This window comes from Vombatus ursinus, unplaced genomic scaffold (assembly GCF_900497805.2).
Source record: "Vombatus ursinus unplaced genomic scaffold, bare-nosed wombat genome assembly UNPS02014812.1, whole genome shotgun sequence".
Taxonomy (NCBI): domain Eukaryota; kingdom Metazoa; phylum Chordata; class Mammalia; order Diprotodontia; family Vombatidae; genus Vombatus; species Vombatus ursinus.
Window position 1 is genome coordinate 63,225,247 of NW_020954590.1, and position 23,445 is coordinate 63,248,691.

At 38.3% G+C, this 23,445-nt stretch overlaps 1 protein-coding gene across 1 annotated transcript in view; it reads right to left on the reverse strand.

The window, feature by feature from the left end:
• The window catches only part of LOC114054221 (GRB2-associated and regulator of MAPK protein 1), a 205,015-nt gene that overhangs the window by 21,187 nt on the left and 160,383 nt on the right, over positions 1–23,445 (reverse strand). Inside the window, exon 3 of the mRNA XM_027877393.1 lies at positions 21,970–22,100. Within this exon, the coding sequence (XP_027733194.1) occupies positions 21,970–22,100 (131 nt within the window). The remainder of the gene's footprint in view (positions 1–21,969; positions 22,101–23,445) is intronic.

Sequence of the window (23,445 nt, forward strand, 5' to 3'; positions counted from 1 at the left end):
TTAATGGCAAAACTTGGAATATTAAGTGAATTAAGTAAAACCTGGATGACATTTTTTTTCTTTTTGCTAAATGGGAAAAATTTGAGTAATCCACAACTCTACATGCTGTAAGAATCTAAGCTATTTCAGGGCAGGGATAATTTCATTTCTATTACTATGTACTTAGTGCCTGGCACAGTACCTGGAACATAGGAGGCACTTAATCAAAGCTTATTGAATGATCTAACTGATTGTGAATGGAAGGCTTGCAGCACAGACAGCAATTTATACTCTGCCTATGCTAAGTTTAGTTTTTCAACTTTCTCTAGAAGCAAACAGTTTAAGTACTTGTAGCTTTATTTCTTAAGTTTTAAAGTAAAATCTTAAATCACTATACCATTCCTGAGTATACAGCAGGTACTCAAAAATGCTTGGATGGTTGATTACTATTTCAAACATATATGGTGTCCATTAGTTGACTATACTGTATTCTTATTCCTGCTTTAGTAGCTTAAAACTGTACCAAGACTTTTGGAACACCCAGAATTTCCAAGGTAACTCTTTAGGAAAGGATAATGCTTTCATCTTTATTTTACAAATGAGAAAATGGAGGTTAAATAGCCTGCCTAAGATCACAGAACATGATTGTTTGTCAGGGCCTACAAATGAGTCCCAACTCCCCAAGCTCACTATGATTTATGGAATCTTAGGATTGCTACCACTTACGTTTTCCTAATGGAAAGCGGATATTCTTCATGATTCCACTCTTTGGACTATATGTTTAATTTTTTCCAGGACTTCACATTTCATCTTTAGTATTTCATAACATGTGGCCCTTTACTACATCTTGCTAGATTAACTTCTAGGGTACAGTAGAAAAAAGGACTGGATGATGAGCCAGGAGACTTGAATTTTATTTCTTATTGGTCCTATCTAACCCTACCAAGGAAACATTGAACAGCTTTAGGAATATTATGCTCTTCGGTGTTTCGCTTTCCTAGTCTTAAAAGTAGGGCTAACAGTTAATATCATATCCTAATTACAGAGGTTAAATGACTAGGATTCTTCCTTCTTTCCTTCCATAGTATTTTATTTTTTTCCCACTACATGTAAAGATAATTTTTAACATTCATTAAAAAACAATTATGAGTTCCGAATTTTTCACCCTCCTTCCCTAAAATGGTAAGCAATTTGATACAGGTTATATATGCATAATCATGCAAAACATATTTCCATGTTAGTCACGTTGTGAAAGAAGAAACAGACCAAAAGGAAAACAAAAAAAAAACACTAAAAAATAAAGAAAGTGAAAATAGCAGGCTTCGATCTGCACTCAGACTCCATCAGTTCCTTCTCTGAAAGTGGATAACGTTTTCCTAGAATACTTTCTGAGAAAGATGGTGAGAAGAGTTAAGGCTTCTTATTCTTTTAATTATTTTCCTAGTATTAGTAGACTTGACTGATGTGAAGGAAGATCAAGAGCCTAGTCTTTGAAAGCAACTTCTTTGCTGCTATTTTAGTTCCTGTCTCGTTTCCTTTCTAGAATGGGCCATTGGATACCATAATAATAAGAGGATCTCTAGTATGTTGTTGGATAGGTCCTTTTTTAGAGAATCACATATTTAGAGATAGAATGAACCCTTAATTTGACAGATGAGGACACTGACACCCAGACAAATGAAGTGATTTGTCCAAGGTCACTCAGGTAGTACGTGGCAAAGGGAGAGTATGAAGCCAAGTCCTGATCCAAAGCAGGTAGTGTTCTTTCTACTATGCTATGATCACCAATAGGGGCAACTAGGTGGCATAGTGGATAGAGTGCCAGGCCTGAAATCAGGAAGACTCATATGCCTGAGTTCAAATCTAGCTTCAGACACTTACGACCTGTGTGACCCTGGGCAAGTCACTTAACCCTGTTTGCGTCAGTTTCTTCATCTGTAAAATGAACCGGAGAAGGAAATGGCAAACCACTCCAGTATCTTTGTCAAGAAAACCCCAAATGGAGTCACAAAGAGTTGGACATAACTGAAATGACTAAACAGTAACAACAATTTGGTGTCACCAAAGGGTTGGGCCAGACCTCTTCAGATGTCTTCTGCAAAGCCATCTATCTGGTACTGTCATCTCAGGGAAAAAGTGAATCACTGCCCTTAGAAGAAATCATGGAAATGCATCACAGCTAGAAGAGATCAGTTGGCCCAATCCCTTCATTTTTACAGATAAGAACACTGTGGTTCACAAAATAATGTGACTTGCCAAAGATTATATCCTAGTGAATGCTGAGACTAGTTTCAAAGACTTCTGACTGAAGGGAACTTTCCTTTCTTCTATACTTTGCATTTCTAGTCACAACAATGCTCGAGTAACATAAGTAAAACAAATTCAGGCTATGGGGGTTTTAGGTATTTCTGTACGACTTATTTTACTTAGCAAATATCTCACCATAATAAACAGGCAGCTTATTGTTACTTTGGTTACTTTCAGGTCTTCTGCATATATTCTAATCTTTGCAATAGGCTTACTCACCCTAGATCAGCATCAGATCAAGTCCCTAGGAATGAATTAGGCTTACCCATTTTAAAAAATAAGGCAGATGGCTGGCGCAGTGAATAAAGCCCTGGGCTTGGAATCAGGAAGACTCATCTTTCTGAGTTCAAATCCATCCTCAAACACTCATTAGCTGTGTGACCATGGACAAGTCACTTCACCCTGTTCGCCTCTGTTTCTCATACATAAAATGAACTGGAGAAGGAAATGGGAAATCACTCCAGTGACTTTGCCAAGAAAAACCTAAATGGGGTTATGGAGAGTCACATACCACTTAATAACAACAACAAAATTTTAAAAAATAACAAAAAGCTCATCTGCAAACAATGGCATCAACAAAGTTTTAGGGTCTAATTTGCTAACCTTACACAATCTTTAAAGAAACTCACATTTGAAGGGAATGAACTTCAATATTTAAGGAAGCATCTCAGTTTTGAAGTTTTGACTATCTTTTGACTTCTAACATAGGAGCTGATTATAAAAATTAGCTTACTATTTCCTCTAATCTTTCAGTCTGTTATACAATTATTTTAAAAGCATTCTCCCTTTATCTGATGTCAATTAAGAAGGAAATCATCATATTTCCGAATGTAATTTTGCTTGATATGTAGGCTTAGGAAGATATTTCATTACTTCTGCCTTTCTAAAATGCCCATCTACTCTACCCAATACCTCACTCTAAACCATGATTCTAATACATTATTAGCCTTCTCTCCGCCAAGCAGGATTATACAGACTTATTGTGGACATATTATCTCACAGGCTATACAAGCTTCTTGCTTTACAGAACTGCATCGGCCACTTACATCATAGGGGAAGTGTACATGTTGGAATGATCTAGAATGTTTGGTCGTAGGATGATGAGAAAACCTCAAGACCTGAGGTGCTACTGCGTCCTCCTTATTGTAAATCTTAAAAAAATTTGGTTATTTCTCCATTTGTTTTAGGTTAAGGATGAAGTTATGAGGAGTCTAGGGATGTGAACCATATGCAACTCTCTGCTATCCCACTCACCAAGGTCATACAGAAAACTTCTGCCAAAAGGTAGTGACATGAAGCTCCACCTGAACTTTCTGTTAAATCTCACAGGGTCCCAAGGCTTTCTTATTCGTAAAATGAGGAAGTAGACTGAGGTCCCTTTTGGATCTAATATACTATAAATCTACCACTCTTCCATTTTGAGCACTTTTTGCTATCTTAAACATTGATACTAAGAAGTAATGAACATATACCCTTGCCCTAATTTGCCTCTACACACCCAAACATGCATCCAGCCACACTCAAACCTCTCTCCCCACCAACATACACACTCCAGAGAGCCCCAGCTTAGTTTGGTGGTAGCTGTCAAGAAACATTAACACACCAGATGAAAGCGGACACTAGTGTCTGAAAGGTTCCCCATGCTCGTTATCAATTTTTATATTCCAAGAAACCAGAAATAAAGGAGCTAAACGCACAGATTAAAGAAATCAAAACTACCCTTGAAAAATGCTGCTATCTGTGTATGTTCAACAAGAAATAAATTTGTGTGTGTATGTGAGTGTGCATGCACATGTATTTGTTTCTAAAATAATAAAAAAAACAAACTGTTGCTACTTCCATGCAGAAAAGAAACAGGACCTATGTGGACAAATCTGCAATTCTGTCCTTCCCCATCTGACATCATCATTCATGTTAGTAATTAGCTATTACATAAATTATGAGGCTATCTCACTCACCAATTTTCTGGTCAACATTTATGACAGATAAAGAATGCCATAAATAAACGTTCTTCCTCTGGCAGTGGGGGCCAACAATCTGCCCAGATTTGTGAAGAGGTGATTGATTTGCTTCTGTGTTTCTTTTGTAGCCAATAGAAAGAATGCATTCCTTCTAAGTGCTTAAGTATGTGTGTCTGGTTATCATTTTTTTCCCCCACTTTCAATGTTTCCTGAGAGGAAGTCATTCAAACTGTGTTATCTAAACAACCCTAATAGGTCTAATCCAGGAAACTATCAGGATTTTATTATCCATAATACCCATCCAGAATTTATACCCCATTGTAAAGCAACATTTTTAAACATCGATGTAATAAAGAAAAATGTATATACATATATATATATATATATTTTTTTTTTATTGAGAGCTTTGGCAACCATTCTCTCTGAATATCAGCTCTACAAAGATCCAACCTATATAAAAGAGATAGGAATTCAGACTGGGGGATTAGTATTCAGGCTCAATTGCCAAGAGGAATGCATATTTTACGAGCATTAAGAACCTTCTTCATAATAGCAATTTCAAAAATTTATTTCTCTGTAAGGACTAAATATCACCATCATCAGCATTTTTTCTTTTCTCTATTTTGTTTCTGGAGAGAAAGTGACCAGGTCAAAGCAGTGAAAAGGCATGATGATTGTTTAATCTGGGGTAGTAACTACTGATAACTGGGAGCTTAGTAAAGGATCTACAAAATCTTAGTGGTAGAAAATATTTAATCATATCTTAAAATACTAAATTTACTAACTTTATAAATTTTCAAAATTGTTTCATTCATTCCTTAATGAATTATGAGAATAAAAAAATACATTTTTAAAGGTGGAAAGCATAATCCATAATTCATATTAGTTGTAATCAAACTCATCTAAACTCCACCTTCTAAAGCTGCTTTCAGCTGCCAAATTTCCCATTTTATAATGTACATTGACACCTCACCTACATGGAACTTAACTGCTTCTCTCTCTATCATACACACACACACACACACACACACACACACACACACACACACACACACACACACAGAGAACACAATGAAAGAAAGAAAGGCTTCTGGACAGCCAAAATAGCCATACACTAAAGCTCATGAACTTTACTAATAGTAGAGCTGTCTCTGGCACTCAGAGTCTAATATTTACTCTTATTATAGACATAATTGTAACAAGCGTAGTTATCTGGTTTCCAAGTCCACAGCAGATTAGAAGGAACAAGTCAGAAGAGGGGGAAGGACTATTCAAGGCAGACACACCAACTGATGTAAAAATTCACAATAATGCAAGAGACAAAAAAAATTATAGAACTCAAAAATAAAGTAACATGTAGTCATGGGATAAGGTCCTCCACCTCAATAGGCCCTAAGTACAATTATTAGATGATAGCATATGATGATCAGGAATCATCACAAAAATATTAAATTAGGTTCAACATGCTCTGCTGAGGAAAGCAGGGAGGGAAGTTGTGAGATGTACTTTGGAGAGGCTTCCATCCCAAATGGTCAAAATTAAAATATGTTTAAAAAACTCAAAATTTCTATGCTTAAAGCTATTCAGAATGAATCATTGAGAGGTCTAGCTAGTAAAATATTATACTATGTGCTAGCACTGCTGGGGTTTAACTATATGGATTTTTTTTTTTTGCAAAATATGAATTTATAACATTTCAAAAAACGAATTTATTTTAAGAATTCTGAACACCTTTCTGGAATCATTAGATACCTGCTCTGTATTAGACAACAGAAAAAGATTCTCTCCTGAACATAACAGAGAAAATAGGAATATTATTGTGGCAACACTTAGGAACTAATAAACAAGAATGAACTGGGCTGAAAAAAAAAAGCATTGAAGATTTCTTGGGACATCATTTCATGATACAATAAACACTGACCACGGACAACCAATTTCAGTACAGAAAGCCTGCCACTGAAATTATCCATGAGAAAAATGTCTTTAAGCTGACTTTTACTTTTAAAAATGCATTTATGCTCAAAAAAAGCAAACCAGGACAAGCTGAATTTTTGACAACAGCAAACAAAAAGACATTCAATTGATCTGCTATCATAACATTTATACAGGGGCTTTTGTGCATTTGTTTTAATAACAATTTTTGAACCTGGGATCCACTTTACTGCAAAAATGAGAGACACACTTGACCTACCTAGGAGAGGGGCAAAATCTAGGCGATTTTAACTTCAATCCATCAAGAAGCATTTATTCAGCACCTCCCAAGTGCAGGTGTGCTAAATGCCCAGGTTATAAATCCAAAGAAGGAAACAATTCCTCTTGAAAATGATCACCTGTAGGCAAGGGTGACAAGTCACACCCTGACACATTTCCAAGGTCCCTGGGCTAACTTAGAACTCTAGAGATAAGAACAGTGGTGTTTAAGAGCTAACTTCCCTTTCAGTTGCCAGGAGGATGGGAAAGATCTCTAAATTACTTAGTTAACTGCACTAATCTCATTAAGCTTCAGGTCTCAACTAAAATTTCAGTGGGCAATATGAACTATTTAGTGTTTAGTCATCTCTCTCTCTCTTTTTTTTAAATCTCTGCTTCCAGTAAAAATCTCAAGGGCACAACTCTGTTAATCTTGTTCTACCATGAAAAGCAGCTGTTCACTAAATTTATATATTTTTTTTGAAAGTCTGGCACTGTGACTTCATCAGTCTCTCAGTCAGTGCAGGGAGCTTCCATCAGCTCCTCAACAACTCAGCCCGCAACATGGCCTCTATAGGGTTGCCTGGAGTACTAAGAAGTGAAAATAACTTGTCCAGGGTTACACACTCAGTATGTGCTAAAAATGAGTCTTGAACTCAGATTTTCTTGACTCCAAGGCCACTTCACAATGATGCCTCTAAATAATCATTTTCTAAAAATCAATTGTTTGAAGGGTCTTACTTAGGAATGCATTACCTAATGGACCACTTCTTGCTTATACCGATGATAATGATAATGACAATGACAGTTAGCATTTATACAATGCTTTCAGGTTTGAAAAGCACTTTACAAATATCATCTCATTTAAGCCTTACAACAACCCTGTAAGGGAGGTGCTGTTATTGTCCCCTTTTCCAGATGAGGAAATTAAGATTGAGAGGTTAAGTGACTTGCCTAGATCTACACAGCTAATAAGTGCTTGAGGCAGGATTTGAACTCAAATGCCCCTGACTCCAAGTTGAAAACTCACAACTGGTAAAATTATTTTCACTCCTTGGACGATCTTCACTCATCTTTCAGAAGGGTAGAGTAGCAGAAGACATGAAACATGCACATCTCACAAGCAATTCTAGTTGCCAAGCCCTGACTCAATCTATATTACAGTTTAAGGAGTGAATAGGAAGTAAGGATTTGTGATCCAATCATCTGCCAAGTGTTGCCATTTCAATCTCCTATCATCTCTTCTATCTAACTTTTTCTGTTATACTAACACAGCTACCACATTAGTTAAGGCTTTCATCACTTGTTACTGAAACAACTTCCTTGCTGGGCTCTCTGCCTCCTCTCTCACCATTCCAGCCCATCCTACACATTAATGCCCAAGTAATCTTCCTTAAGCACAGATCTGAGTTACTCAATCAACTCCAGTGGCTTTCAATTGCTTCAAGAATAAAATGTACTTTTCTGTGCAGCTTTTAAAGCCCTACAAACCCTGACCCCAACTCATCTTTACAATCCCATTGAAAATTACTCCTCCTGAACTTTGCAATTCAGTCAAATTGGCTTCTCTGTTCCTCACACAGGACTCTCTTGTCCACGCCTTTGCAATAACCAAAGGCCACGTTTGACTCTTAAAACTCTTCATGATTTGGCTCCTTCCTACCTTTTCAGCCTGACTTACACCTTACTTCCCTCCATATAATCTGTGATCCGGTGACACCAGACTCCTTGCTGTTCCTCAATAATGACATGATAATGAAATGTTTTACAAGATTGCACATGTACAACCTATATTAAATTGCTTACCGACCCAGACAGGGAAGAGAGGAAAGAGGAAGGGATAGAAATTGGAACTTAAAACAAAATTGAATGTTAAAAATTGTTTTTACACATGATTTGGGAAAAATAAAATTTTTTTAAAAAGAAGAAAGAAAGAAAATGACACTCAATCTCTCAACTCTGGGCATTTTCATGGGCCAATGACACTGGAATGTTCTTGCTTCTTTCTCTACCTCTTAGCTGACCTCGCTTCCTTCAAAACTCAGTTAAAGTCCCACCTTCTGCAAGTTTCCCAATCTTCCTTAATCTTAGGGCCTTTCCCTCTGAGCCTACCCCAAATTTATGCTGTATACATCTTGTTTTAACGTTGTCTTCTGCATTTAGATTGTGAGCTCCTTGAAAGCAGGGACAATTGTTGGCCTTTCTTTGTAGCACACCACACCGCCTGGCACATGGCATTTAATGAATTCTGACTGACTAAATAGCAGACCCCTATTCTTGGAGCATGTTCCTTTCTTTACCTCTTCCTTATTGAGTCTACCTCTTCCTTTGAGATTCAGCTCAAGCACCATTTTCTTCATTTAGCCTTTCCTGATCCCTGTCACCTGCTAGTAGGGCCTTCTCTCCCCAACTCCCTTGTATTGAACTTTGTTCAGTCGTTTTTCAGTCCTGAGTCTTTGTGACCCTATTTGGGGTGTTCTTGGCAAAGATACTGGAGTGGTTGGCCATTTCCTTCTCCAGCTCATTTTACAGATGAGGAAACTGAGGAAAACAAGTTCAAATGACTTGCCCAGGGTTACACAGCTAATAAGTGTCTGAGGCCACATTTGAACTCATGAAAGAGTCTTCCTGACTCCAGGTCTGGCATTCTATCAACTGAACCACCTAACTGTCCCTTTTATTTAATGACTTTGAATATTTTTGTATTTATTCACTTTATATTTATACTGCATGTGTCTAACTTGTCTCTCCTATTTGAAAATAAGCTGACTGAGAGTAGGGTTTGTTTCATTGTTTGTACATGCAACCCCTGCAACTAGCAGTGTCTGGAACATAGTAAGTATCTAGTAAGTGTTTGATGATTGATTAAATAGAATTTATTTGAATGAAGAAGGATTAAGTGCCTACTAATGTGTGTGGCACTATGCTAGGTATACAAAGACAAACATGAATAGTCCCTGCCTTCAGGGAGCTTACATTCTGTAGGTATGGGGGGGGATACACATAGACAAGTAAGTTCAGTACAAGGGTAACTGAGAAAGAAGCTAGCACCGGTAACAGGGAGGGAGATCAGGGAAAGCTTTATGGAGCAAAAGGCAACTGATTAAGCATTGCAAGGAAGCCAAGGTGGGGATGAGGAGAGAGTATGTTCCAGGTAAGGGGAATAGGTTATGGGTCATGTACACATTGCAGAGATAGAGTTTGCAAAGTAACTAGTAGTCTATTTTGACTGAAATTCGGATCAGGTAAATGGGAGGCATACAGAATATGGCTCAAATGTAGAGAGTCAGACAGTGGAGGGACTAAATTTAAAATTGATATTTTTATCCTTTAGGCAACGGGGCACTGAAGATTTTTGAGTAGGGAGTGTGATGATGGACTCTATCTTAGGAAGATAATTCTGGCAGCTGTGTGCAGAAGAGACTGAAGTCAGGGAGATCAATTTGGATGCTACTATAGCAGTCTAGGTGAGATGATCAGGGCTCCAACTAGGATAGCTTCTCTGCCTCCTAGCTGCCCTGGCTTCCTTAAAAACTCAGTTAAAGTCTCACCTTCTGCAAGTCTTTCTGTGTGAAAAAAGTTACAGAGGAGAGATATTACAGAGGTACTATTGATGTGAGAAGCAGCACCTGATTTGACGCGGTTGGTTTGGAGACAGAGTGAAGAGTCCAAGCTGACCCTGAAGTTGAGATCCTGGATGACTAGGATGATGATGGTACCTTCAACAGAAAAAAAGCTAAGTCCGGGGGTCTAGGGTGGGGGGTTAGGTGGGTAACATACCCGATTCCATTTTGGATGTGTTGAATTTGAACTACCTAAAGGATATCTAGGAGGAGATATCTAGCTGGCAGCTAATGAATGACTGGAGTTCATTAGAGGGTTAGATGTGGGGCTCATGTATATAATTGAACCCATGAGATCTGGTGAAATCTACAAGACAGGCCAGGATAGGGCCCTGGGGAACTCTACAAGGAGTCAGAGATGAATCATGTTTCAGGAAAGTAGGCTGAGAAGTAGTAGTTACACAATTAAAGAAACAGCAGAGTTATAAAAGACAAAAGATAAAGAGAATTCAGGAGAATGGGGGCAGGGGGAAAGAGACTGTCAATAACACTGAAGGCTGCAATGAGGTCAAGGAGTGTTGAGTCCTGAGAAAGAACATTAGGCTGAGCAGGTAAGAGGTGATGTATAACCTTGGAGTATACACTGGTGGGATTAGAAATTAGATTGAAAAAAGGGGTTGAGGAGTGAAGTTAGGCACTAGAGACAGTTCTTGTAGGTGTCTGGCAGTGAAAGGAAGGAGAGATAAAAGACAAAAGCTTGACAGAGGACAAGGTTAATGAATTAACCTTTAATTAATTAATTTTTTTTTTAAGGATAGGGTAGAGATCTGAGCATACTTTTAGGCAGTAGGAAAAAGAGCGAGTACATAGTAGGAGACTGAAGACGGGCATATGGAATGATTGCCAGGGTTACAGATTGAGGATGGGTAAAGGGCTGGCCTTGGGGACAAAGTGCCACTTCTTTTTCAGAGATCAGAGAAAAGGAAGAGGACTGGATGAAGCTGTAGAAGGGGTTATGGGGTATGAAGTTGGGAAGAAGAGGGTGCTCACAGCAAAAGGCCTTGATTTTTTTTTCAGCAAAGTAAGCCTCTAGGGTCAAATACAAACCAGTCTACCTTTCTAGCCTTACTACACAATTATATCCCTTCCTCACCTCCTCCTCTTACTTACAATCCCTAGCTTCCTTCAAAGCTCAGCTCACGTGCCAATGTCTACATGAGGGGCTCCACTGATCCCCCAGTGACTTCCTGGTGCCTCCTCGCGCCCTGCCCTGATTGCCTTTGGTTTAGTTTGCACATAGTTTGTATTTAGACGTGCGTATTGCTTCAGGATACTGAGTCTACCCTGTCCCTCCGACATCCCCTCATTGGTGTAAGGCTGGGAGGTAGGACTAGGGTCCCTGTGTCTAAGCACATCAAGTGCTTAAGATTTTTTAAATTGATTTATTCATTCACAGAATTTCCCCCTGATAAGAATAAGTTCCTTGAAGACAACAGCTCATTTTTTTTCTTTGTAATTCAGTGCCTCACATAGGGTCTGGCACACATGGTTGGTTCTATTGTTTCAGTCACATCCGGCTCTTCATGACCCCATTTTGGGTTTTCCTGGTAAAGATACTGAGCGGTTTGCCATATCCTTCTTCAGTTCATTTTACAGATGAGGAACCTGAGGCAAACAGGGTTAAGTGACTTGCCCAGAGTCACAGAGTAAGTGTCAGAAGCTTGAATTAAATTCAGGATTTGAACTCCTGACTCCAGGCCTGGCATTCTTTCCACTGCACCTCCTTGTTGATTGACTCTGCTGAGAAAGGGGGCATGAAGAAAGCATTGAGGGAGAGAAGTTTCGGAAATAATAGTTAATCAGGGGAGTGGGACAGAATCAATCAAGATAAAGAGTTTTTCTGTGAGTCAATGAAGGACAAACAGATTAGATAAAATGAACTTGTCATGAATTCAGTTGATACTTCATCTAGTGGCACTCAGAAGCCTCTGAGAATGACTACAGAAGGGGCATGGTGCAACTGACCTAAGGCTGAGGATTGACAGAACATGTGAACTAGTATACAGTTTATACAACCACTATGATACTTATAATTTTAGGGTTTTTTTTTAAAAGGATCTGCATTAGGTATGTTTGTTGTACTTATAATCTATGACCCACATATCTAAAACCCATAAGAGAAGCAGCAGTATAGCAGGAAAAAAAAGGCTAAGTAGAATTCTGAATTTTGAGTCCTGGCTCAGCTACAGACTAGCTATGTGACCTTAGACCAATGCCAAACTAGAGAGGGGAAACACAGATAGGACACTGGATTAGGGAACTAGGAAGATCTGAGTTCAAATCTTGACTAGCTGTGTGACCCTGGGCAAATCACTTAATTTTTATGCCTCAGTTCCCTGCTCTGTAAAATGAGCAGGTTAGGTTACTTATCTCATAAGGGCCCTTTTACCTCAACTATGCTATAAATCTAAAAATTCAGAGTTCAATTTTTTAAAAGTGAATGTTAAAAATTTTCATTACATGTAACTGTGGAAAATAAAATACTATTTAGAAAAAATAAAATTATAATTTTTTTTAAAAAATTCAGCATTCACATATTGCTAAGAATTGAGGATTTTATAACTTCTACTAAATTGTTTTACCATCTGATTCTTAGTCATTTTTCCTAACAAGATTGTACTCTCAACTGTCCCCTAAGTTTTCTGAACCTAACCTCTTTTTTAATTTCACCTGTCAAAAAGGAGGCAACACTGAAATATTTTCCCATATGCTTTGGTAGCTATGGTGATGGGTACTCACTGTCTTGCCAAGAGCTAAGTGCCAAAATGAGTAACCCAGACATCACACAGGCGAGCCAGGGCTGCTATCATGTAGCTCTTTCAGAAGTCACTTCCTCTAGTTTTCAAGTCACATGGGGTAGAAGTGGCCTTCCAGATCTGAGTGGACAGGGGTAATTCCCTGCCTCCCTAAGCATACCTTGTAAATCGAGTGACAAAGTTCACCATTCCTGAGAGGATTTCTGTCCCCTAGCCCAAGAACTGTTAAGTGTCTACTCTGCCCCTGGGAAGTGGGTGATAGAAATATTCAGAAATAGGAAGTAGCACTGCTTGTAATCATACTAATTTTAGAACATAACTTTAAAACATTCAGGATTTCCTAGGTCCAGGGCTCAGAGGGTCATAAACTTAGAAACGGAAGAGATCTTGGAAAATCATCTAGCCCAGTCCCTTCATACAGATGAAGAAATCAAGTCCCAGAAAGGAAAAGTGATTCACCCATGGTCAGAATGGATAACAGATCAATGAGATAGAATTGGAAGGAATTTCAGAGGTCATCTTTTCCAACCTCCTGATTTTACATTTATAAAATGTGTATCTATCTAATACAAATACAGGCGGCCCATATGTGTAGTGGATAGACATTGGATGTGGGAATCTGTGCCTTCACCGTGAGCCTAGCACCGGCCTCTTACAAATCGCCTCTCCTCAAAGTGTTGCCAAAGTGTTTCCCTTCATGTAAGTATGTAACATCACAGACACAGCAATCTCTTAGTCAATCAGGAGTCACATCTCTTTCATTAAGTGTTATAAGGCTGAGCTTAAGGAAAGCCCCAGGCTTCGACAGAAGTGAGATTAACTACAAATGTGGAAAGGGAGGACCAGGGAAATTAAGTGAACTGCCCAAAGTCAAACTGCAGTAAGGAGCCAAACTCCTGTAGGAAGCATCACAAGTGGAATGGAAACAAAATAGCTCTCACTCCAAACTTAGTACTCTTTCTACCATGCTATCTTATTATAAGAGCGGGGATTTAAGCCCAATGTTTAGTACCTGTGTCTATGAATCACGCTTTCCTCTATGACCAAGTACAGCAGTTGATAGAACTATAGCAGAACAGACATGGAAAACAACAGGCTCCATAATACCAACAGATAATTGCCACTCTTTCCCCTCCCTTTCCTCAATCTGCAAAGATGCTAGTAAAACTGTTCAGACAGTTTCCAGCTTTGACTAAAATAAGAATGTCTGGGCAGCTACAGTGTCGAGCCTGGAATTAGGAAGACTCATCTTCCTGAGTTCAAATCTGGCCTCAGATGATTTCTAGCTGTGTGACTCTGGGCAACCCTGTCTGCCTCAGTTTCCTCATCTGTAAAATGAGCTGGAGAAGGAAGAGTAACAGGAAGTATGTGGTGTAATGCAAAGAACATGGGATTTCAAGTCAGACAGTACCTGGGTTCGACTCCAGGTTCTTTCACTTACTATGTGATAGTCCACAAGTCACCTAACTTTTCTGCACCTCAGTTCCCTCATCTGAAAATGGGGTAGGGGGTGGGATTCTAGATTATTTCTAAAGTCCCTTCCAGCTATAGGTCCTAGGACCTTCTAAGTTTCTTTTCTCAATCATCTTGTTTCATCTAGTGACAGCAAAAATGATCCTTGCAATACTATTACCAAAGCTACCTTACAGAAGGTGACATATTTAAAAAAATATATATTAATTGTACAGTGAGTTGTCTGCTATACAGTTTTAACTGAAGTTCTTGGATTTGTCATTTTTGAGAAATATCTGGTATTCATTTGGGGCTGGACTTTAAAAATACTGAAGTATTTAGAACTTCAGGTTTTAAAATGAGCATTTTTTTTAAATGCCCCTTTAATGAACAGTATGGTTAAGAGTCTTATGACTCATAAAGCTCAAGGCCAAGACACATTTTCTGTGAGGTAGAAGCTAGGGCAGCTGACTCAGATAGGCAGATACCTTTTGACTTTCAGAGTAAAGTTCATGAGGGTGTGGAAGAAACTGAGACCAAGGAAGCTCATATCAGCCCTTCCCATCCCCCCCCAACCCAAAATAAAACCCTAGAAAACACCAAAACAGAATAAGGTGATAAAAATAAAAAAATGGTGATACACCTATCAAAGACCAGGATTTTTAGAAAAGGAAAGACAAAAACAAAAGCTTTCAGTGGAGTAGAGAGCAGAGAGAGCTCAGAATCCGGAGGTCCTAGATTCCAATGCTATCTCTAACATATGCAGGCTGAGTCACCCTAGGTAAGTCTCTTAACCTCTCAGTGCACCAGGCAACTCTCTAAGACTACATGTTGCAGAAGAGTTAATGTTGACACCTCCCTTTCTGCCACCCTTTGCTCTGTCTCCCAACTCTATGTTTTACCACTGACTGTGCTCTAACACCACAATGCTCTCCCTCTTGACTTCTGCCTACTGGCTTCTTTCAAGACTTCCATCGAGATTCAGCTCAATTCCTCACCTGAAAAAAGCCATTCCCAGTCCTCCTCCTTGTGTGCAGCTAGGTAGTACAGTGAATAGAGGGCAGGTCCTGGAGTCTGGAAGACCCGAGTTCAAATATTACATCAGAGCCCTACTATCCCTGTGACCATGGGCAGGTCACTTATCCTCTGACTGCCTCAGTTTCCTCAACTGTGAAATGGGGATGATAACAGCACCTATCTCCCAAGGTTATTGTAAGGACCAAATGAGATTATACTCGTAAAATGCTCAGCAAAGTGATTGGCACACAGTGGACACTTAATAAATGCTTTCTTGCTTCCTTCCCTTCTCTTCAACTGCTAGTGCCTCCCTCTGAGATTACTTCCCATCATCTGTGTATACACTGTATGTGCATGGGTGTTTGCATGTTGCCTCCCCAATTAGACATGAGCTCCTTGAGGGCAGGGTCTGTGTTCTGGCTTCTCTTTGTACCCCCAGCGCTTAGTGCAGTACCTAGTCTAGCACATAGTAAGCAACCGATAAATGAATGCTGACTGACTGACTCATCTGCATTAGTAGAGGTAGTAAGTGGCCCAGAGCTCTGACAAAATCGTAAGTCTCAACAACAATAACAACCACTAGAAGCAAGAGAGAAGAGTCTGTCATCAGCACCTGGCACAGGGCCTTACCTGGCATGGAGTAAGCAGCCAATTACATCTGCTGAATTGAACTGTATTACCTTGAGTGTGGTACTTAAACTCTCTGGCCCTCAGTTTCCTCATCTGTAAATTGAGGGGCCTTTAAGGCCCCAAGATGGCCTCCAAGGTCCCATAATTCCAGATTTATGATCCTATGAGTTCCTGTGTATTGAAATCCTGTGAGCTCTGCAACTTAACAACAACAATGACAATAATTAACATTTATGAAGCTCTTGCAAAGAGCTTTTATGTACAATATATAATAAAATAACCTTGTGAAATTGTGGCGCTGTCATTATTCCCATTGTACAGATGAGGAAATGGAGGTTACATGGCTTGCTCAGGTGACATAGACAGGAAGTATCTAAGGCAGGATTTGAACTCAGATCTTCCTGGCTCCAAGTCCATTACTCTCTCCATTATATCAGCTGTTAAGCTTTATGGGCCTCAGTTTCTTCATTTGAAAAATAAGAGTCAGACAAGTTGATCTCATGAAAATAACAACAATCTATTGGTATATACACATGGGGGGGGTGACATTATACCAAATAAACATCCATCAGTTAATCAAAACATTTATTAAGTGCTTACTATGTGCCAGGAAAAGTGCTGGGGATACAATGACAGGCAAAAACACCATCTCTGCACCATAGGAACTCATTCTAATGGAATGGGAGAGACAACATGCAAATAACTATATATACAAGGGGTGTGTGTGTTTATGTGTGCATATATTGCATTATATCATATATTATTATATAGAATATATCATATATTATGTTATATATACACATACATATATACACACACATAAAATATTGAAGGTAACTTCAGAGGGAAGACAACTGCGGGGTTAGCATGGAGGAAACCAGAGAAAAGGTGAAGCAGGCTGGGGAAGCTAGGAGGAGGAAGTGAGAAGCGTGAACATTCTAGGCATAGGATTGTATCTTTTGGCTAAGTTTTTATAATAGTTAGCCATTAATTCTAAATATTAGCCTCTTTCAAATCCCATTTACTTCATTTGGTCTTATTCATGTTTTGTTTGAAGTGGGACAGGATGAAATTCTACTTTTTAATAATTTAGTTGGAAATCACCATGTCACCTGCCCGCTCTCTGCTTTACATGCCAATGAGTGTTAGCCTGTTTCCCTGTTTTTTTCCAAAGGTAATAACACACATACAAAAATGCATATTCTCCCCACTATAAACACCACATGTATGTTTCTATCTCCATATATCAGCATAATACGTCTGAAAGTTCACAAAAGTGTGTGGGCTTGGTGAAATAAATGGTCTCAGCTTGTTTCTTTCTATTAGGAAGCTAGCTCATGAACACCTTAGTTCAAATATGCCCTCAGATACTTACTAGTTGTGTGATCCAGGGAAAATCACTTAACCTCTGTCTGCCTGAGTTTCCTCATCTGTATAATGGGGACAATGATAGCACTTAATGCTCAGGGTTGTTGTGAGGAGAAAATGGAATGTTTGTAAAGCATTTTGCAAATCTTAAAGTGTTACATAGATGCTAGCAACTGTTATTATTAATAATAATGATAATTACTAGTTCTTATTAGCAAACATACAGGCTAAAAAGATCTGAAACAAATATAAGAACTATCTAGACAAGAGTTTATACATTAAGATGGGCGGGAGGTGTCTTATATTTTGTTAATGAAATCAGTCATCAATATTTCCTACTGGAATACTTTATGATTACTTTCTATAACAAAAGAATATCCTGGCTTCATAAAGAAAGTATTTCTGGCTTCATAAAGAAAGTGTTTAAGAGGACTTTGCTTTAGGTATTTAAAAGATTTTTTTTTTGTAAAAAAAAAGTTTTGACAAGGGTAGGTATAAGGGGATAAGCAATTTATTTCACCAATCATACACTTAAAAAAAATATTTACAGAATCAATACAGTGTAGGGGGTAGAAAGATCGCCTGTGAGGCCAGAAGACCTGGGCTAAGTCCTGTCTCTGATGTATACTGGCTGGGTGACCTGTGACAAGTCATTTAACTTTCTGGTGCCACAGGCCAATCTCTAAGATCCCACATTGCAATGGAAGTGCTGATTTCATTGGTAGAGAGAGTTTTAGAGCTTCTATCCCTTAGATGAATAGAAGGTATCATTTCACATTAGATTCAGTGAAATTTCAGTGATACAATCAAAAATACCACATAGATGGGATAACACATTGTAGCCCTATTGTTAATCGACCACAGGCACTGAGCATTCATTCATTAATGTGCATGTTTAACCTGTACAAATCTAACCAAAACTATAGATGCTACTGAATCACTTTTAAAGCTTTGTCCTATGTATTTCTAATGTTAACACAAATTTCCAATGTAAACTCAGATAGGCAGATAGGTGGCACAATGGACAGAGCACCGGCCTGGAGTCAGGAAAGATTATCTTCCCAAGTTCAAATCTGGCCTCAGATACTTACTAGCTATGTGACTCTGGGCAAGTCACTTGACCCTCTCTGTCTCAGTTCCTCATCTCTAAAATGAGCTGGAGAAAGAAATAGCAAACCACTCCAATATCTTTGCCAAGAAAATCCCAACTGCGGTCGCAAAGAGTTAGGAACAACTGAACAACAACATGAAAAACTTTGGGTTTTTTTTTTTTAAACAATGGTAATACAAGGATTTGTTATTTCATCAGGACGAATACTCTTGCTACACAGAAGACAGATGTATCTCATTGATCACAAGACCTTTTTTAACTCGGTAGGTGGTTCTCAAGAGTTAAGAGAGCCCCAAACTACACCAACCAATGGTGAACCTGGTACTGATGCTCTCTGAACTTAACTATCCTGGTCCTGGGCTTGAGGAGAGCTAACAAGCATTGTTTTCTTGTTCTCTTATACCTTTCTTGCATTGAGTTGCAAAGTGGAATGACTTGGTCTGTAAAGCAGACCTATAAGAAGATAACAGGGTAATTTCAAGCTCATCTGAAAAAAAAATAAAATTTCTTTGGATTATTAACATTTATACTATTACTGTGCTCCTATATGAAAGGCTTTCTAGCTTGGTAAGATCTTCCAATCAATCAGCTAGCATTTATAAAGAATCTACTAAGTGCCTAGTGCTGGGCTTGAGGACCCAGGGTCACCCCTAATGAGATATGGCATCACAGTAAGAATTTACTGATTTAAGATAAAATAAAGAAAAAGCAAATTTTTTAAAGAATGAGGCAAATCAGGATGTGACAAATGAATGTCGTTAACTGTTAACAGTCCAAGGAACTAAAACATATCTTTATGCTTAACTCTTCATAAGGAAATATTTTGTATTAACGAGGAAAATATACACACGTGTAAAAGTTAATGAAGTTAAAGGTTTTCCACTCGACTCTAAAGAATATAATTTTACTTATTTCTATGACATTTAGGTGAGAAAACATCCTGAAAGCAAATTTTAAAGAGAAATATTTGATATTTTAAGCTCCTTGAGGGCAGGGATGATTTCAATTGGGCATTTAAAAACTGTGAAATGCATGAAAAGATGAGATAAACCTTGACAGGGGTTGCATCTTTCTAATGACTTAAAAAATAATACAAACTTCAGTAAGTTTATTGAAAGGGAGTTTACCCACAGAAGATTATATAATGTAGAAAAATCATTCTGAAGTACATAAGACATGGGTAGATTTGGAAGAGGAGACACAGTTATAGATCTGGTTGAATTTCTATGTATGTGTCAATATTCACTAACAATACTATGGATTATAATAATAAGTTTGCATTTATAAAACACTTTAAGGTTGATTTACAAAGCATTTTACATACATGAACTCATTTGATCCTCACAACAACCCAGTGAGTTTAGGTGAAATTATTATCACCACTTTAGAAATAATGGAACTAAGTTTCAAAGAGATGGACAAGTAGATAAGAATGCTAGGCCTGCAGTAAAGAAGACTCATCTTCCTGAGTTCAAAACTAGCCTCAGACACTTACTAGCTGTGTGACTCTGAGCAAGTCACTTAACCCTGTTTGCCTCAGTTCTTCCTCTGTGAAATGAGCTAGAGAAGGAAATGGCAAACCACTCCAGTATCTTTGCCAAGAAAACCTCAAATGGGATCATAAAGAGTTAGACACGACTGAACAACAATAAAATATCCTGCACTGGGTCACACCGTTAAGGAGTATCTGAGGCAGGATTTGAATCCGAATCTTCCTGACTCCTAGTATAGGAGTCTATCCACTCTGTCACCTAGCTGTCTCTAGTATTACTAAGCTATAAATGTGTCATTATGTCCAACCTGCAATACAGCTTATTAAAATTCCAACAACTCTACTCAAAGAAAGTTGCAGTTTTAAAGAAAACAAACACATAAATTCTCACAAAACACGTGGTAAATGAAGACATCCAGAGACTGTATCCACTATCATTGAAATAACCAAAACAAAAAACAAAAAACCCTTGAAAATTAAAAACCCCAACCCTGAATGTAATTTATTTTCTGAAGGTTCTGCAAATAAATGAAAATTCCTTCTCTAATTATTCTTAAGCATGGCAACTTAAAGGGTGGAACACAGCAGCTGTTTTTCAGGACAGGAAGTTAAAAAGTCAATTAAAACAAGCAGATCAACATCTCCAATTAAGAGGTTGTCTTGGGACATTTTTTCCCCTTCTTTTTCTAAGAGGTGTAGGTGGAGTGACTCACTGGCTTCAATGCTGGCGCACACTTGAGCTCAGACACCACTCCACATAAATGGTAAGTCTGTCTTATACTCAGTGCAGACTTCCAACAGCTGGAAACCTGCCACCTAACTATAAAAATACAGTAAAACCTCAATTACCTGGAATGTTCAGAGAAAGGGGTGGTTCTGTTTAATAATTTCCTACTTATCTCAATAATGATCAGAAAACCCTTTGTTTTAACCCTTGCAGTCAAAAATTTTCAAGATATATTAATATCACTTCCGGCCTTAGTAAAAACGTGGTAAACCAAATTTATACTTTTTTTGATGACTAGGCATCTTTCTGAAAAAAAATGAGCTTCAGATACTTAAGGAAGCACTGAACTTAAGAACTTAAGAGTTAGAAGACCTGAGTTCAAGTCCTGTGAAAAACTGTATGAATCTGGGCAAGTTACTTGAACACAGCCTCAGTTCTCTCATCTATAAAGTGGGGTTAATATTACTTGCCCTGTATAAGTTATCACCAAGTTATTCTGAGGAAAAAACTTTTGTAAACCTTAAATTACTGTCCCAGTGTGAGCGATCATGATTGTTGTTGTATCAGACATGGAGGAAGGAGTAAAACACTGGGCTGAATGGGTACTGAACTCAAGGAATAACCTGGTCATATCTTTCTTTAAAAAAACAAAACAAAACAAAAACTCCTGATAGATTTCTTATCATCCTTCTCTTTCTCCTATCCTAAAAGGGAGGAGATGGAGGTGGCACAGAAAATAAACCATTAATTGAGAATTTTTGTTTACCCAGATTTCATTTGGAACCTCATTAAAATATAACCACATATGCTATAGGTCAGATTTGGTATTAAGGTGTGAGTACGTGTGTACGTGTGTACGTATACACACACACACACACACACACACTCACTCACTCTCCCCTATCAAGAGTATTATTATAATCCAATTATATCACCTCCATGGGATCCCCAATGCAATGAGTCCTAGCAAGACTTCAGGAGAGTGTTATAGATGTGCCCAGGACATATCCCTTGGCAACTCATCTTACTCCAGAGATTTGTCAATCACTATTATATACCAGGGAAAAGTCCAAAGAACTTTAGGGACAGGTCAGGAGATTGTCTTTTAAATATTTTTTACAACTCTAGCAACAGCTTATTGTAATCAAATGTGTGAGTCTGATGGGGATAGCAAGTAGTTTCATCACACATGGGCTCTGGTCTCAGTCTGTTATGCTCCCACCAACCTGAAGTCGTAAGTAAAAGTCAGGCTTCATAAGCACTCTCTGTGAGGGACAGATGTGGATTTATTATGTACATAAAGGCTTAAAAGTTAAAACACTCGAGCAGGGATAAATATTTGTTCGTTAGGGCTACCTTCACGTTGAATGTTATTTCCTCCATGACGTAAACTCGTTCAGGAAATGCTTTCGCCACCTCCTCCACACTGTTAAAATACTGCACTGGTTCCTTAATATCCCGGTCTTGTTCCAGCAGCTTAAACTGCCCTGAAAACAGATGATAAACAGAAGTACTGTGAGTGAGATGTTTACACTGGACAGCTGTCACTGTGGCAACTGCACACATCTCTGATCCCCGTTATCCTTTGGGGAAGTCTTCTGATTATTGGAAAAATCACTTCAAGGGAAAGTTCTAACCAGCTAGAAAATGAATGAAAAAAAAAATCCTCATTTATTTTGTGCTCACATTATTCTGTTATGGTGAAAAAAGAGTCTCCAGAATTAAGATGAATAGATGTCTACTGGAAATTTCTGTTTTGAAATAAAATTAGCAATTAACTCTTCCCAGACAGTGAACTTACTTTAAATCTTATAGATTTAATCTACCTTCTATAGTAAATTAATCTTAATTATGTTTCATATATATTAGCAACATACCCCTAGCCCATGGACCTGGATTTTTTACTTAAATGGTATCTTGTACAGATAAAGACACAACTTAATATATTTCTACACAGTCTCAGCACTTTAGTTGTAGCACTTTTTCTGTATTAAAAAATTCATCTTTTAATGCTTCTGACTGAGAGCATGGGACCAAGTAAAGGCTTTTAGCTTTTATCAATAGTTATTTTCTGAATTCTGTTTGTATTCTAACACTTTCAGAATCAAAGAAAGCAGTTAAAAGCTCTGATGAGGCAGATTTCACACTGTATGAGAAACAAACATTTTTCAATAGAGAAATGACTTCAGTGGTAGGAGACTGCACTCCTGCTAGGGTAACAGAAGTTGGAGAAAATTGTAGGACCTTGTCAGAACACTGGCCCGATTAGGCAAGAATACTACTGGTTATTCTTTATTGTGTATATTGAAGAAATAATTTGACCCAGAGCATAACAATTCCTAGAAATGCAGGTCCCTTGAAAATGGGTCTTTTACTTCCATTCTAAGCTGTGGTGTGAGTAGGTTCAAAATATATTGGGGGTTCCTCCCCTTAACATAAAAATCAGGTTATAAAGAAATGGGATTCAAGGAAACAGTATCTAGAAACACTTCAAATGCTTTCTCTTCTGCTCAGTACTAGACAGTATTATATATATTAAAAACTCCTGCCTCACAGGAAGGTTGAGTCTAAGTCACCACAAATTAATTCCTCTCTTCACAAAGTTTGTTACTGCAAATACCACTATGAACATTAACAGCCCAAGAACAGTGCATTAAAATCTTCACTGCCAATGGTAATATGTTGACCGCTCGCTCTGAGAGGGGGTTAGAAGTTCTGAAGTCCATCAAGGCCCAGACTAAAAAGAAAACAATGACCACAAGGTCAACATGGCACGACACCTCCCCTGGAGGTGCCCTTTGAGCTCATGGCAGTGTTTTGTATCTCATCAGG